Below are 18207 nucleotides of genomic sequence, written 5' to 3'. Positions count from 1 at the left end.
GGATACTAAATATCTGTGAGTGCATATTAAATTGCATTTTACAGTAATGATGGCTGTGAGCCAATAATCCTGAATTATATCATGGCATCTTTAAAACACCATCATGTTACACAGATCTAGGTGACTATAACTGCTGCCAGGAACCAGAGGGCAACAGTGTAAGGAGTGTCCTCTTCTGTGACTGCATGGCCTGCCATTTTATCTGATAGGATACCATCTGTTCATCCTGCTGCCATTCTCTAGGGTATTTGGGTTAAAGCTACAAAACATTGAAAATAGTCACATTGCCCACTGTATTTTTAATTGCCTGGCTATTTATAGCAGTAACTTTTCCTTGTACAGGATATTCGTTAAAAAAAATGTTACTATGTTTTAAGAGTTAAGTAAATGTTCAACTCTTATGTTGCATAGACACAATCTTAGTTAAGAAAAGTTTCCTACAATTTTTCATTCAATCTATAAAATGGTGGAATATTAAGGTATTTATCATTGAAAGAGGGTATGTTATAGTAAGAAACTATATAGTTTTGTGGTCAGGAGCATTTGCTCTGAAGTCAGACTGCCAAGGTTAGAATTCTAGCTCCAGCCTTTACTAACTCTATAAATGTGGGTAAGCTACTAGGATTATTAGGAAAATGAACAAATCCATGTAAAGAATAAAATACATTATTTAACATATAATAAGCCCTCAATAAATATTAACTATTATTATCAATAATCATCTTGGTTTGATATTAATCTCAAATATAATAAAGTTTAAGAACCAAACATTTATTACATTTTAGATGGATTATGCTATATAGAGACATTTTACAAGATGAATCCAATTTCTGAAATATGCTTCATTTGATTTTGAATATAATCCATATCCATATTTTAAGAATGTTCCATTTTTATGCCTTTCAGCAGTGTCTTATGCAGTGTTTTATTATTGCATGTCATTTCCTGAAATCCTGTGAACCAAAATGTCATTGACAAGCACACACAAAACACTGCTACAGTCTCACAGAAAGCAGAACTAACGTTCACAGAAGTTCCATTTTAGGACTTGTTTAAATCTAAATTCCAAAACACAATTCTTCCTAAAAATGTTAAAAAGCATTTCTGTAGCTAGTAAAGCAATAATTAATCTATTGCCAGTACATTGTTTTCATGAGTCTAGGTTTAGGCACTCTAAGTCTTTTTGATCTTTGTTTTATGCAAACAATAAATTCAGGTTATAATTAATTTTAAAAAGTAGACTTAGAAGGAAAATCAAGTCAAAAAGGTTATGAAGCAGACCCTGGATTTAAGGACATAAATGATGGTACATTTAACTTAGATCTTTGGAAACTCCAGTTGGCTGAGTCCTTTCAGGTCCCACCAACTGTGTAAGAACAACAGATGCCCTCTTTAGCAAAATATTGGCCAGATTCATTATATTTATTCACTGTACTATTTGTGTTTTCTATGTAATAATTTCCCTCCTGGGTATGCTGTTTTTCAGTATTTTGAAATGAATTAATGGGGAGAAATTATAATAAATAATTATAGGCAAAAGCATAACACTGAGCAAATTATGCTAAAATCAGTCTACATGTACAATCGGAAATACTTTTTAAAGTATGTTTTCTTCAAATGCAAATTCTCGAAATTTCAATATTAGAGGGAACGTAAACTAGATTATCTCATAGAACTAATGATACAAACTAGATTAGCAATCAGAGCCTACACATCTTTGTCAAAGATGGTACATGATGCGTATTCATGTTAAATAAAAAGAAACTTCCCATGCTAAAAGAGGGATTGCATTGGTTAGGATAAACATTTCTTGATTAAAGAGGATTTGTTTTTAAAAAGAGACTTAACTGGCATAAAACAATTATTTTGCAATCACTATTTTTTTCAGTTGATTCAAATCCAGTATTTGACCATACCTTTTGAAGATACAAATATATCACTTATGCACCAAAAGGAATACATAGAATTTCCTTCTTGAATTTCATAAAACTCATTATACATAGCACAGGTGTTCATCTTAAAAGTTAGAGTTAACAATCTTATGATATATAGGACTTTAAAGAAGTAAAAGATATGTCTTACCTCTTCCCACTGATGTATGTATCTAATTAACCTTGAAAGTCGTAATAAACGCAAGAGACTGAGAATTTTTGTAAACCTCACAATGCGAAGTGCCCTGGCTGTCTTGTAAACTTCTGAATCCATTCCTTTTTCTACAATGAGAAAGATATAATCCACTGGGATTGATGAGATAAAGTCAACCACAAACCAGCTTTTTAAATAATTCATCTTGATCACTTTAGGGTCCAGGATGATTTCAGAACTGTCTTCATTGACAGTGCCAGTCCTAAAATTCATTATCAGGTCCAAAAGGAAAACTGTATCTGATGCCACATTGAAAATAATCCATGGTGTTGTTGTTTGTTCTGTAAAGAATGTGATTCCAACTGGTATGATGACCAGATTTCCAACCATCATGATAAGCATTATTAAATCCCAATAAAACCTACAACAAATAAAAAAAATCAGATTTTAAGATATAGACAATAACCATTCTTCCCATCATAAAAATATTACTGACTTATGGTTAATAAATGAGTAAAAGAACAAAGTGTTTGTTTTGTAAATAAGGTTAACGCCTTCAACGGCTATAAATTTAAATCTAGGTAAATTAATATATTTCTAAAGCAGAGCATTGTGTTTATAGAATTCTAACAATTATTTGATATGAAGTGTTACTGAAATGAATTCAAGAACACTCATTGCCCCATATATCCGGTAAAAAAGCAAAGACTGCCTCCCCTATGTTAACATGTAATATATAGATGGAAATAAAAGAGAAGTATAAGACCAGAAAAGCCAACTTAAAACACCATTTTTTTGAAGATTCTTTAGAGACACTTTGAAATACCTTATATGTCAAATTACCCATCAATCATCAATTAGAATAAATACTAAAATGCTGGTACACTAAAAATATTGGTACTAAAAATTTATAGTATCTCTAGGAGTACAGATTAGGTCAACCATAAATTGCAGGCTAGCCCATGGCTTTACAGTACTCCAAATATTTATGCTTTCTTCTTTTTTAGTTTGAAATGAGAAAACTAATTTTGTTCTGAGGCTAAAAATTGAACAGACCACTTTAGATTTTAAATTAGAATCTACCCAAACTCACATTTTTATCACTATTTCACTGAACAACTACTTTAAATATATTCCCACTCTTTTTTCAAATAATTCTTTCTTAAATTTTCTGACAATTTTCAACACGTCTATGATTACTAGCTACTTTTTGAAACATTCTTACCTCATCTTATATTAAAATTGGCAGAAAACCAATATAATATAGTATAATATATTTAATAGAGTATAATTAAGTTCATTGAAGATTATTATAATATCATTTTCATGCAGTTTATTTAAAATCTGTTGACACTGTAGTGAACTGACTAGGTAATAGACTACTTATATTTGTTACAGTATACTTATAAAAATGAAGAAGCGGATCAACCGTTACAACCCTATAATCATGAAATAGTCTCCAAAATCATGAGTTACTTCATCCTAGTCATAGGTATACTCCTCTGGCAGTTTTGTTGTATAAATGAGGTAAATTTCTTTTTTTTTTTTTAAAGATTTTATTTATTTGAAAGAGAGAGAGCATGAGCAGGGGATTGGAGCAGAGAGAAAGGAAGAAACAGACTCCCCAAGCAGAGCACGACTTGGGGCTTGATCCCAGGACCCTGGTATCATGACCTGAGCCAAAGTCAGATGCTTGACACTGAGCCACCCAAGTACCCCAATGATATAAATTTCCATGACAGAAATTTCTATTAACCAAGATATCTTTATCTTACATTAATTTTCCTATTTGGACTATTTGAGCTACATTTTGGCAAGGTATACAATTGCATAAACCTTTCAGTTACTATTACTCCTGATTATGAATGACTTGGGATAAAAGTAGTAGTGCAAGAAGGAACTATAATAGGGCTTCTCTCCCCTTGTCTCCAACACCCAGGATTATGTAAAAAAATAAATGTTTCTCATGTTGAAGATTTCATCAGTCTTTGTGTCAAAACGTACCTACACCTTTATGGACAAGTATATACATATCCATGTCAATCGTATATCATGCACTGTCAATTTCAATGACATAACTTCTCTTTTATCCCCCTCCTCTTTTAATGGAAATGCAAAATGTGCCATTTAATACACCAAGGATAGGGGAGAGATGTAGAGGAGACGCAATACTGTTATAGCTATTTCACAAAGAAGTGACATCATTGAACTCTAAAATGAAACCATGTGTGTCCTGAGGATTTTCACTTTTCTGGACACTGTTATCAGTCTCTTCTGTGAGCTCATCTTTCTGCCTTCTCCTTGAAGGCTATTCCCCTGGGTTTCACGCATAGTCTTTTTCTCTTCTATTCTACACATGCTCCTTGAGCTATATCACACACTCATCCATGTCTTTATGATTAATTCATAACTAATGATTCCAAAAGCTCCACCTCTGGTCCATTCCTGTCTTCTATGCCTCCTAACCTCCTCATCAGCAGCCCATTGAATCTATCCTCATGCAAATCTCACACACACGTCACAGCAGGCATATGCTCAAACTCATCACCTCCCCTCTTGTATAGAATTCTCACATGTTCCCTATGCCAGGGAATGGAACAACTCTATACCTTACTTGCAAGCCAGAAACCCTGGAGCAATCTTAGAAAACTCCTGGCCTTAAATCTACTCAATCTCACATTCGGATCAGTCACCAAGACTGTGGTTCTAACACCTACGTATAAGTTGTATTCATCCATTTGCCCTTTACAATTCCCACTGCAACTATCTTCAAGTAGAAATTCCTACCAGCTGTTTAATTTGGAGAGAAGTTATTTAAATTCTCTAATCCTAAATTTTCTCATCTGTAAAATGAAGATTATTATAGCACTAAATGTGTAGAGTTTTACAGATTAAATGAAATGATATATGCAAATCATAAATCTTGGCATTTAACAAACTGTGGTACACAATGCTGGTGGCCTACTTAGTATTCATGTACCTTTCCTTACCAAAAGAAAACCAATTTTGGGGGAAGCAGCCAGAAGCCCATTAAAAAATACTTTCTTTTACAGACATCCTTATATTTCTCTCATTAAGACAGAAGATATTTTTAAAGAAAAAAAACATATTTTATCCCTCTTACTAAATAGAAATGAAGAGGATAAAGTGCCATCTATTCATTGTTGGAGCAATAATTTTTATCACACCATAGCTTTTTATTAGTGGTACTTATTATGGTCTGAAACCATCAGAAATCTCATTATCAATATAAAGCTCCATTAAACCTTATAATTTCCTTTTAAAGTATCACTGATTCTATTTTACAGACATAAACACAGATCTTGTTATAGACTTTGCATAATATAACACTTTCTTCAGTTAACATGGATTCATTCCTTATCTAGCCAAGGAAAATACAGTTGTCACCCACTCTAAAAGTATGATATAACTTCTGTTTTTTTCAGCAAAGAATATGTTCCTGAAAACTGACCTCATGAGACTCTCTTGCCTACCTGCCCACAAGTTTCTTTTCTTGACTCTCTGTTCTGAAAATGTTGCTTGAATACTCAGGGCTCACCCTTTTCTTTAATTTTCAATTTTTTAAGTCTTATACATGTCATTATGGAATACTCTTTCCTATTCATTCCTCTTTCTATTCCCACTGATATCTAGTTTCAGCAGAACTAGTTCTTGCTTAGAATAGCTCAAGTCTCCTGTCTCTGGAATCTGACCAGTTTTACCCATCAATCCCAGAGCAACTTATCTAACACATAACTTGGCAGGTCAAAAACCATCAATGACTCCCTTAATTAAGTAAAAATAACTCAGCCTTGTTTTCAAGGCACTCTATAATATAGCCTCCTCCTCCCTTCCCAGCCTCTTCTTTAACACGTTATGGCAAGAACATCATTTCTTAAGTGAGAAAGTACTTATCCTTACCTTGCCATCAGGCTCACCTAGGTACATGTACAGGAGATACAGTTTCCTCCAGTCTATTTATTCTTTTTCCTATTAGCATTCTATCTACCTTCAAGCCTGAGTTTCTTATTTTTTTTAAACCTCAGAGCAATATATATTTTCAGCATGGTTCTTATTTTTCCTTTTGTTTACTAATTATTTTTGTTTTCTTCTTTTTTAAAGATTTTATTTATTTTTTCATGAGACACAGAGAAAGAGAGAGAGGCAGAGGCAGAGGCAGAGAGAGAAGCAGGCTCCATGCAGGAAGCCTGATATGGGACTTGATCCCGGGTCTCCAGGTCTCCAGGATCACGCCCTGGGCTGAAGGCGGCGCTAAACCACTGGGCCACCAGGGCTGCCCAATTATTTTTGTTTTCTACATCATTCCTGGATTTAAATTCTTTTAAAATTTTACTAAGTTTTTAATTTCAATTCCAATATAGTTAATGCAAAATGTTATATTAGTTTCAGGTATACAATATAGTGATTCAATCATTCTATGCAGTGCTCATGGATTAAGTTCTTTGAAGTTCAAAATTGTATTTTTATCTTCTGTTTAACTTCTACAGTAATGTAGGCAACATCTAAGATAACAAATACTAAAAGATATATTAACTTAATTTTTAATAGAAACATACACTCAATGGGTATATTTAAATAAATTCTTTTTGATAAGACACAGAGTAATTAATGCAGCAAATAACTTCTTATATTTTATATAACTCTGGATTTTACTAATTGAGGGGTTTTATAACATAGAAGACACTGTAACAAATTTAAAAAAGGAAACAAAGAGATTAGGAACATGTTCTGAGGTTATATAGCCTGAAAACAAAAGCAGTTTTGGATTTGACACTTGGTTTGGTATATTATAAAATCCATCTCCTTCTATTCATCCTGCTTTAGAGAGAATATTTGTAAAGGATATTGGTTGGACTTTATTTTTTTTTATTTATTTTTTATTGGTGTTCAATTTACTAACATACAGAATAACCCCCAGTGCCCGTCACCCATTCACTCCCACCCCCCGCCCTCCTCCCCTTCTACCACCCCTAGTTCGTTTCCCAGAGTTAGCAGTCTTTACGTTCTGTCTCCCTTTCTGATATTTCCCACACATTTCTTCCCCCTTCCCTTATATTCCCTTTCACTATTATTTATATTCCCCAAATGAATGAGAACATATAACGTTTGTCCTTCTCCGACTGGCTTACTTCACTCAGCATAATACCCTCCAGTTCCATCCATGTTGAAGCAAATGGTGGGTATTTGTCATTTCTAATAGCTGAGTAATATTCCATTGTATACATAAACCACATCTTCTTTATCCATTCATCTTTCGTTGGACACCGAGGCTCCTTCCACAGTTTGGCTATCGTGGCCATTGCTGCTATAAACATCGGGGTGCAGGGGTCCCGGCGTTTCATTGCATTTGTATCTTTGGGGTAAATCCCCAACAGTGCAATTGCTGGGTCGTAGGGCAGGTCTATTTTTAACTGTTTGAGGAACCTCCACACAGTTTTCCAGAGTGGCTGCACCAGTTCACATTCCCACCAACAGTGTAAGAGGGTTCCCTTTTCTCCGCATCCTCTCCAACATTTGTTGTTCCCTGCCTTGTTAATTTTCCCCATTCTCACTGGTGTGAGGTGGTATCTCATTGTGGTTTTGATTTGTATTTCCCTGATGGCAAGTGATGCAGAGCATTTTCTCATGTGCATGTTGGCCTTGTCTATGTCTTCCTCTGTGAGATTTCTGTTCATGTCTTTTGCCCATTTCATGATTGGATTGTTTGTTTCTTTGGTGTTGAATTTAATAAGTTCTTTATAGATCTTGGAAACGAGCCCTTTATCTGATAGGTCATTTGCAAATATCTTCTCCCATTCTGTAGGTTGTCTTTGAGTTTTGTTGACTGTATCCTTTGCTGTGCAAAAGCTTCTTATCTTGATGAAGTCCCAATAGTTCATTTTTGCTTTTGTTTCTTTTGCCTTCGTGGATGTATCTTGCAAGAAGTTACTATGGCCGAGTTCAAAAAGGGTGTTGCCTGTGTTCTTCTCTAGGATTTTGATGGAATCTTGTCTCACATTTAGATCTTTCATCCATTTTGAGTTTATCTTTGTGTATGGTGAAAGAGAGTGGTCTAGTTTCATTCTTCTGCATGTGGATGTCCAATTTTCCCAGCACCATTTATTGAAGAGACTGTCTTTCTTCCAATGGATAGTCTTTCCTCCTTTATCGAATATTAGTTGCCCATAAAGTTCAGGGTCCACTTCTGGATTCTCTATTCTGTTCCACTGATCTATGTGTCTGTTTTTGTGCCAGTACCACACTGTCTTGATGACCACAGCTTTGTAGTACAACCTGAAATCTGGCATTGTGATGCCCCCAGATATGGTTTTCTTTTTTAAAATTCCCCTGGCTATTCGAGGTCTTTTCTGATTCCACACAAATCTTAAAATAATTTGTTCTAACTCTCTGAAGAAAGTCCATGGTATTTTGATAGGGATTGCATTAAACGTGTATATTGCCCTGGGTAACATTGACATTTTCACAATATTAATTCTGCCAATCCATGAGCATGGAATATTTTTCCATCTCTTTGTGTCTTCCTCAGTTTCTTTCAGAAGTGTTCTATAGTTTTTAGGGTATAGATCCTTTACATCTTTGGTTAGGTTTATTCCTAGGTATCTTATGCTTTTGGGTGCAGTTGTAAATGGGATTGACTCCTTAATTTCTCTTTCTTCAGTCTCATTGTTAGTGTATAGAAATGCCACTGACTTCTGGGCATTGATTTTGTATCCTGCCACGCTACCGAATTGCTGTATGAGTTCTAGCAATCTTGGGGTGGAGACTTTTGGGTTTTCTATGTAGAGTATCATGTCATCGGCGAAGAGGGAGAGTTTGACTTCTTCTTTGCCAATTTGAATGCCTTTAATGTCTTTTTGTTGTCTGATTGCTGAGGCTAGGACTTCCAGTACTATGTTGAACAGCAGTGGTGAGAGTGGACATCCCTGTCTTGTTCCTGATCTTAGGGGAAAGGCTCCCAGTGCTTCCCCATTGAGAATGATATTTGCTGTGGGTTTTTCATAGATGGCTTTTAAGATGTCGAGGAATGTTCCCTCTATCCCTACACTCTGAAGAGTTTTGATCAGGAATGGATGCTATATTTTGTCAAATGCTTTCTCTGCATCCAATGAGAGGATCATATGGTTCTTGGTTTTTCTCTTGCTGATATGATGAATCACATTGATTGTTTTACGGGTGTTGAACCAGCCTTGTGTCCCAGGGATAAATCCTACTTGGTCATGGTGAATAATTTTCTTAATGTACTGTTGGATCCTATTGGCCAGTATCTTGTTGAGAATTTTTGCATCCATGTTCATCAGGGATATTGGTCTAATTCTCCTTTTTGGTGGGGTCTTTATCTGGCTTTGGAATTAAGATGATGCTGGCCTCATAGAACGAATTTGGAAGTACTCCATCTCTTTCTATCTTTCCAAGCAGCTTTAGGAGAATAGGTATGGTTTCTTCTTTAAACGTTTGATAAAATTCCCCTGGGAAGCCATCTGGCCCTGGACTCTTGTGTCTTGGGAGGTTTTTGATGACTGCTTCAATTTCCTCCCTGGTTATTGGCCTGTTCAGGTTTTCTATTTCTTCCTGTTCCAGTTTTGGTAGTTTGTGGCTTTCCAGGAATGCGTCCATTTCTTCTAGATTGCCTAATTTATTGGCATATAGCTGTTCATAATACGTTTTTAAAATCGTTTGTATTTCCTTGGTGTTGGTAGTGATCTCTCCTTTCTCATTCATGATTTTATTAATTTGAGTCTTCTCTCTCTTCTTTTTAATAAGGCTGGCTAATGGTTTATCTATCTTATTAATTCTTTCAAATGAACCAACTCCTGGTTCTGTTGATCTGTTCCACAGTTCTTCTGGTCTCGATTTCGTTGAGTTCTGCTCGAATCTTTATTAACTCCCTTCTTCTCTTGGGTGTAGGATCTATTTGCTGTTTTTTCTCTAGCTCCTTTATGTGTAAGGTTAGCTTTTGTATTTGAGTTCTTTCCAGTTTTTGAATGGATGCTTGTATTGCGATGTATTTCCCCCTTAGGACTGCTTTTGCTGCATCCCAAAGATTTTGAACGGTTGTATCTTCATTCTCATTAGTTTCCATGAATCTTTTTAATTCTTCCTTAATTTCCTCGTTGACCCTTTTATCTTTTAGCAGGATGGTCCTTAACCTCCACGTGTTTGAGGTCCTTCCAAACTTCTTGTTGTGATTTAGTTCTAATTTCAAGGCATTATGGTCTGAGAATATGCAGGGGACAATCCCAATCTTTTGGTATCGGTTCAGACCCGATTTGTGACCCAATACGTGGTCTATTCTGGAGAAAGTTCCATGTGCGCTTGAGAAGAATGTGTATTCAGTTGAGTTTGGATGTAAAGTTCTGTAGATATCTGTGAAATCCATCTGGTCCAGTGTATCATTTAAAGCTCTCGTTTCTTTGGAAATGTTGTGCTTAGAAGACCTATCGAGTATAGAAAGAGCTAGATTGAAGTCACCAAGTATAAGTGTATTATTATCTAAGTATTTCTTCACTTTGGTTAATGATTGATTGATATATTTGGCAGCTCCCACATTCGGGGCATATATATTGAGGATTGTTAAGTCCTCTTGTTGAATAGATCCTTTAAGTATGATATAGTGTCCCTCTTCATCTCTCACTACAGTCTTTGGGGTAAATTTTAGTTTATCTGATATAAGGATGGCTACCCCTGCTTTCTTTTGAGGACCATTCGAATGGTAAATGGTTCTCCAACCTTTTATTTTCAGGCTGTAGGTGTCCTTCTGTCTAAAATGAGTCTCTTGTAGACAGCAAATAGATGGGTCCTGCTTTTTTATCCAGTCTGAAACCCTGCGCCTTTTGATGGGGTCATTAAGCCCGTTCACATTCAGAGTTACTATTGAGAGATATGAGTTTAGTGTCATCATGATATCTATTCAGTCCTTGTTTTTGTGGACTGTTCCACTGAACTTCTTCTTAAAGGGGAATTTTAAGAGTCCCCCTTAAAATTTCTTGCAGAGCTGGTTTGGAGGTCACATATTCTTTCAGTTGCTGCCTGTCTTGGAAGCTCTTTATCTCTCCTTCCATTTTGAATGAGAGCCTTGCTGGATAAAGTATTCTTGGTTGCATGTTCTTCTCATTTAGGACCCTGAATATATCCTGCCAGCCCTTTCTGGCCTGCCAGGTCTCTGTGGAGAGATCTGCTGTTACCCTAATACTCCTCCCCATAAAAGTCAGGGATTTCTTGTCTCTTGCTGCTTTAAGGATCTTCTCCTTATCTTTGGAATTTGCAAGCTTCACTATTAAATGTCGAGGTGTTGAACGGTTTTTATTGATTTTAGGGGGGGATCTCTCTATTTCCTGGATCTGAATGCCTGTTTCCCTTCCCAGATTAGGAAAGTTTTCAGCTAGAATTTGTTCAAATACATATTCTGGCCCTCTGGCCCTTTCGGCGCCCTCGGCAACCCCAATTAAATGTAGGTTTTTCTTCCTCAGGCTGTCGTTTATTTCCCTTAATCTATCTTCATGGTCTTTTAATTGTTTGTCTCTTTTTTCCTCAGTTTCCCTCTTTGCTATCAACTTGTCTTCTATGTCACTCACTCGTTCTTCCACCTCGTTAACCCTCGTCGTTAGGACTTCTAGTTTGGATTGCATCTCATTCAATTGATTTTTAATTTCTGCCTGATTAGCTCTAAATTCTGCAGTCATGAAGTCTCTTGAGTCCTTTATACTTTTTTCTAGAGGCACCAGTAGCTGTATAATAGTGCTTCTGAATTGGCTTTCTGACATTGAATTGTAATCCAGATTTTCTAACTCTGTGGAAGAGAGGACTGTTTCTGATTCTTTCTTTTGAGGTGAGGTTTTCCTTCTAGTCATTTTGCTCAGTGCAGAGTGGCCAAAAGCAAGTTGTATTGGGAAAAAGAGAAAAAGAGAGGAGAGAAAGAAGGAAAGAAAAGAGAAAAAAAAGGGAAGAAAAAAAAACGAAAAAAAAAGAAGAAAAAGAGAACGAAAAAGAAAGGAGGAAAAAAAAGGGGGTGGGGGAAGGAAACAAATCAAAAAGCAAAACAAAACAAAACAAAACAAAAAAACAAAAAAAAAAAGAACCACAGGGGAGTATCTTCTGATTCTGTGTACTTTAAGTCCCTTGGCTTCTCCTGGAAGTTGTCAGTCTAGCTGGTGTTCTGGGGGAGGGGCCTGTGGTGCTGATTTTCAGGTGTTAGCAGTTGGGGGAGCTGCTGTGCCCCTGCCTGGTGCAGGGCTCGGTGGGGGTTGTTTACCCCGTGAGGCCGCAGGAGGAACAGCCCCAGTGGCGGGGCAGCTCTGGAAACCTGGATTCAGCTCCGGCAGGAACTCCGTCTGCAGGGCCTGGAGGCTCCGGGGCGGGGCCGCTGATGTGCTCAGCTGGGGCAGGAGCGTCCTCGCTGTCCTGGGCCCTCCCGGCCTCTGCCTGTCCCGGGGGAGGCGGGATCCTGGGCTGTGTCCCGGCGCCCTGTGCTCCGGGGCCTGCGCTGGTGGATTCGCGCTCCCGGGCCGCGCAGCCCCCTCCGCGGAGCCGCCGCCCGAGCCCCTTCAGCTGCTCCTGGAACCGCGCAGCCCCCTCCGCACGGAGCCTCTTCCTCTGCCCGAGCACCTCCGAGCTGCTCCCGGGGCCGCGCAGCCCCCTCCGCGGAGCCGCCGCCCGAGCCCCTTCAGCTGCTCCGGGTCCCGCCGGGTCCCGCCGTGCGCGCTGCAGCCCTTAGGGAGCTCGGCGCACTCTCCCGGGGCGCAGGTGTCTGTTACTGTCCCGGGGAGCCCGAGGGCATCCCCGCCCTCCTGGGTCCTGCTCCAACTCCCCGCGAGCCCCTTTCCGCCCGGGAAGGTCGGTGCAGCTCCTGCTCCTCCGGGCCGGGGCTCTCCTGTCCTGGGGACACTCGCCCCGGCCTCAGCCCGGCTCCTCGCGGGCCCCTCCCCCTTGGAGGCCTTTGTTTCTTTACTTCTTTTTCCCCGTCTTCCTACCTTGGTAGAAGCGCGAACTCTTCTCACTGTAGCATTCCAGGTGTTCTCTCTTTAATTCTCAGGCCGAATTCATAGATTTTCATGATGATTGGAAGGTTTTCTAGGTAATTTGGTGGGGACAGGTGATTTGGACACCCTGCTCTTCCGCCATCTTGCCCCTCCCCCCTCTGGTTGGACTTTAAAGGCAGACTAGGGTTCAAATCCTAGTTCCATTAGCTCTAGGGGTTTGGGTAAGGTATTTAACTGCTGTGAACTTCAATTTTCTTCTACTACTCTGAGTTTCTCTGCAGGAAGATTGCGTGCAATGATGTATGCAAAGTGTACAGAACCTGTTATATATAGAAATTTTCTCTAAAAAACCAGCAAAATAGAGAGGGCACTCACTGGGAAACGACAGTCTTGACAATTACAGCAATCACCTAGGTAACCATTTTTACCTTATACTCAAAGTGGATAAAATAGACAAAATAAACGTATTTCAATTATAATTACTGTATCACTAATCACTATAAGTTTAATTACTAATAAAATAGTTACTTTTCATAGACAAATTATTTTTTATGTTAAAAATCCATTTACCCCTGTGAGTTTTTAGAAGAGAAAAAGTAGCATTGTAAAGATTCGTCCATGATATTAAACTTCGAGGAAATGAAAATTCAATCATCTATCTTTCTTTTTCTTTCCTTCTTTCTTTCTTTCTTTCTTTCTTTCTTTCTTTCTTTCTTTCTTTCTTTCTTTCTTTCTTTCTTTCTTTCTTTCTTTCTTTCTTCCTTTCTTCCTTTCTTCCTTTCTTCCTTCCTTTCTTTCTTTCTTTCTTTTCTTTCTTTCTTTCTCTCTCTCTCTCTCTCTCTTTCTTTCTTTCTTTTCTTTCCACTTGCATATCTCTAAGGCTTGTGGTAAATAAAGACACCTCCCCCTCCCCAACCAGAGTTCTCCAAGATCCTTCAGGTTTTCCTACTCACTTATAGTAGTTTTAGTAGTTGAAACAATCTGATGACAAATATTTCTAGCTTATTGCCTTAAAGAAATTTAAAAACTACCACATTTCATAACTAGAGGTGCATGTCTTCCAATGTGTCTAACTATGGAGTGAAAGATTCTCTTCTCCCTTGCTCTGATGAAATAAATATTTGTTGTTAAATGGAACTGAGGAAAGAACTTCTGGTTGTAGCCTGGAAATGATACCCGATTTATATGTACTTACTATTTTACCTACGGTTGAAGTCAAATTATCTGAACCTGTCCTATTATTCACTTAAGACTCGTTGCTTAAAATTATATTTTTGGATATGAACCATAAATTGGACAGTTTATAAACCAAATTATTTATCAATCTAAATAAATAAATAAATAATTTCCCAGCTGAATTTGCTTTTTATTAAACACACAATCCTTGCAATTATTTTTCAAATTTTATTTAAAACTGTTTTAATTATCAAAAGTCCAATAGCCTGATTATTAGATACCTATCTTTTCTTTTGAATATCATCAAAACTAAATGTTACATTAGTATACAACACAGTGATTCAACAAGTCTGTTATGCAATGTTCACAAGCATAGCTACCAACTGGCATCATACAATGATATCACAATACCATTGACTACACCCCCTATGCTGGAGCTTTTATCCCTGTGACTCATTCATTCCATAACTGGAAGCCTGTAACTTTCACTCCCCTTCACCCATTTTTGGCACAGATCTGTTGAGAAATGAAGTGCCTTCTCATAAATGCTAGGTCCTCTTTATAGTACCATCAGTGGCAATTCACCACATCAAAACTCAAGCAGCCAGTACCTGAACTCTGGTCTGAAGGGCTCTCAGACATCTTTCGTCACCATATAGCCTCACTATTTACAGACCACTCATATTAAGGTTGATGTTGTATAGGATGTATGTCTTTTCTAGGCTTTGCAAAGAAGTTTTCTTGATCAGGTCTGCTGGTCTAATGCCTTAATGTCCTGCAAGGCCACATTGGTTGTCTATGGGGAGTGTGGAGTGAAGATATCAGAAAACATATATAATTCAAATATAGGCAATTTGAAGTGAAAATACGCTAATTTTCTTAATACAGTAAAACCTTGCTAAGAACCTAGATGCAGGAAAGTTTAGCCTAACTTATGGACAAAACTAAGTTAAACCATATTTGAAGACATTTGGAAGTTTTCAAGTAAATATAGCAATTTACCCAATGAAAATATGAGATGGGTAGGAGGTACATTATATTTTAGTTAATATTACATATTAAAATGAGCTAATGGTATGGGAATTTAATTCCTACAATCCAGGCAAAAGCAAAGATGTTTTTCTACCTCCCTCCTTCTTCTGCAATTGCACTTAACCTTTTCGCTGCCAACCCTAATGGCCTTATATTGGTCCATCAAAAGTACAACTTTTGAGTTACTATTTGAAACTCTCTCAAACCTTTGGTTTCTGTGATTCTGCATTTTCATAGTTCCTCACTCATATCTATATATTAGCAGAAATTTATTTTCCTCAACCTTTCCTGACTCTTCTCCCTCCATTAAAGTTGGTACGTGATCATCTCACTCAGCTTCCCAGCCCTTCATCACTCTCTTCTTTGGTCACATCAACCCCCAAATGCTAATATGTGAACATAATATGTCAATTTAGTGAATATGCTCACGTAAGTGATTCTTAAATCTATTACTGTCCTTAACTTGTGAGATGGAGTTACACATTTCTAACTCTATTCACCATCATTAATCCCAATGGAACAGCCATCTCTCAATAAGGTGAAATCCAAACCAATTAACCTTATAACCTAAAAATAATTCTCCCAATATTTTTATTTCTATTTATTATAGCATGGCATAGCGGTAGCAGTTTCTCCTTCTTCTTTTTTTTTCTTCCCTTTTTTTCTTTCAGCCAGCCATGAGGCATAAAACTTAAAAATTATCCCTGATTACTCTGTCAGCCCAGCTCTGGCACTTGATCATTTGCCCAGCCTTACATTCCTTCTAATACAATAGTTTTCATATTCAGCTTTTTGTTTTGTTCCATTGCCAACATCCTTTATGAAGTTTTTATTATATCATTATTCTGCTTACTAATTTTCCCGTTTCTACCTGCCCTAGTAAATTACTTTCTATTTATATCCAGACTTTCCTATTGCTTGCAAAATGAAATGTAATCATTCAAAATATCCAGTGTGTTCCAATTCTATATCTTGAAATTTATCTTTTTTGTACATAAAAAAAATGGTCCTCAGCTAAATTTAAAAATACAGTTTTCCAGATTCTTTGTTTATGCCACTATACAACAAATGCCTGGGATTTCCTTCTCCCAAACCCAAAATTCAACTTGTATATTTCCCTCTGCAACTGCAATGGTCAACTTATATGTCCCTCTGGGGTTCATCTCCCAGCCTCTAACTCCTATCTCAATTTCTCTATGTGACTTTCAGCATTTGAGAGCACCTACTAATGAACAGAGAATATCCTACCAAAATATGGTGTCAATAATAATTTGATAGACCATTTAATAAATAATGTCTGAAAATACTGTTTTTGCACTTACTCCTAGCTAAACTATATGCCAGTCTTTATATTTAAATTAACTAGCTACAGTATAAGTACTTCTGATTTCCCAGTGACCAATCATATCAATCACATGTATGTTAAGAATAGATTATTACAGGGATGCCTGGGTGGCCGGGCAGTTGAGTGTCTGCCTTTGGCTCAGGTTGTGATCCCGTGGTCTGGAATCGAGTTCCACATTGAGCTCCTTGCGGGGAGCCTGCTTCTCCCTTTGCCTGTGTCTCTGCCTCTGTGTGTGTGTGTCTGTCTCTCTCATGAATAAATAAATAATTTTTTTAATGGAGAGATTATTACAACATTATAAGATTTTAATTAAAGTATATGACCATTTTTTTCCTTTAGATAGTTTGGAAATTAAGTAAATATAAGCCTTTTTTATTCATGCATGAGTAGTAGGATTAGATGTATATTTTTTAACTATTCTAATTTTCTTGTTTTAGACAACAGGAAGAAAAATGTCATTCAGGGTATTTTCATTATATTATTCAAATTTACTTCAGAGGAAGGCCACAACTTTCATTCTACTGTATCAAAACACCTATTGACTCCTAATTCATGTCACACATGAAATTTTATTTTTGTAAATCTAAACAAAATGGGAAAGAACTCCCTGAAGATTAAGTAGTTCTACGCTGCAGTTTTCTATCTTTATGGTGACATATAGATTTTCCATAAGAACAAAAATTCTTAATTATAAAAGATGAGTACAAAATATATAAAATAGCTTCTACTGCTTAACTTAGAAAAGTCCAATCTAAAACTATTTCTTAGCTTCTTAGTATTTTTGTTTGATTTACCATAAATTGATTTTTAAAAGTTTTGTTCTCTACTGTGACTCTCCGTATTTCATTCCTTTAAGGAAAGTATAAATATACTCAGTGATCATGTCAACCAAAATGTGTTCTAGCACCTTCACCCTAGTGTAAAATTCATTAAGTTGATGTCCACTTTTTTTTTTTTAAAGTATTTCCAAGGACAGGCTAAAAGAAACTCCATATTAGCATCTTATCAATAGATAGTCTCATTACACAAACATTGAGGACACTTTAATTTTGAAGTTCAATTAAATGAGATCATAAGGGACTCTTAATGACAGAGAACAAACAGGGTTAATGGAAGGAGGTGAGTGGGGGATGGGCTAGATGGGTGATTATAGATATTAAGGAGGGTACTTGTGATGAACACTGGGCATTGTATGTAAGAGATGAATTACTGACTTCTAGGCAGGGCTGGGTAGGGGGCCATAGAAATGGGCTCACAGAAATCCCAAAAATGTGGAGATGAAAGCAAAGCAGAGATAAATAGACCAGAGCATCCATCCCAGGTGCCAGAGGTGGAGTCTTGTATAACAGCTACCTGTGACCAACAAAGAATTTCCAGACCCTGAAAAGGAAGTAAGCCATTAAAGATGTTATATCACTAATGCTTACTCAATGGTGGTATCGATAGATATGTTATAAGATGTAGGTCTTTGATTGGCTTTCAATGAAAGATCAACCCTACAAGCCCACAGTGACAACCCTGTCCAGACCCTTCTCACTCCTGAGAGCGTTCTCTGTATCTTTACTTAATAAA

General features: G+C 37.2%; 1 protein-coding gene across 1 annotated transcript in view; it reads right to left on the bottom strand.

The window, feature by feature from the left end:
- Positions 1-18207, bottom strand: part of HCN1 (hyperpolarization activated cyclic nucleotide gated potassium channel 1) — a 386148-nt gene that overhangs the window by 330015 nt on the left and 37926 nt on the right. Inside the window, exon 2 of the mRNA XM_072824665.1 lies at positions 2083-2506. Within this exon, the coding sequence (XP_072680766.1) occupies positions 2083-2506 (424 nt within the window). The remainder of the gene's footprint in view (positions 1-2082; positions 2507-18207) is intronic.

Source organism: Canis lupus, chromosome 4 (genome assembly GCF_048164855.1).
Source record: "Canis lupus baileyi chromosome 4, mCanLup2.hap1, whole genome shotgun sequence".
In the NCBI taxonomy this organism is placed as follows: domain Eukaryota; kingdom Metazoa; phylum Chordata; class Mammalia; order Carnivora; family Canidae; genus Canis; species Canis lupus.
This window is presented reverse-complemented; position numbering and strand designations above follow the sequence as displayed.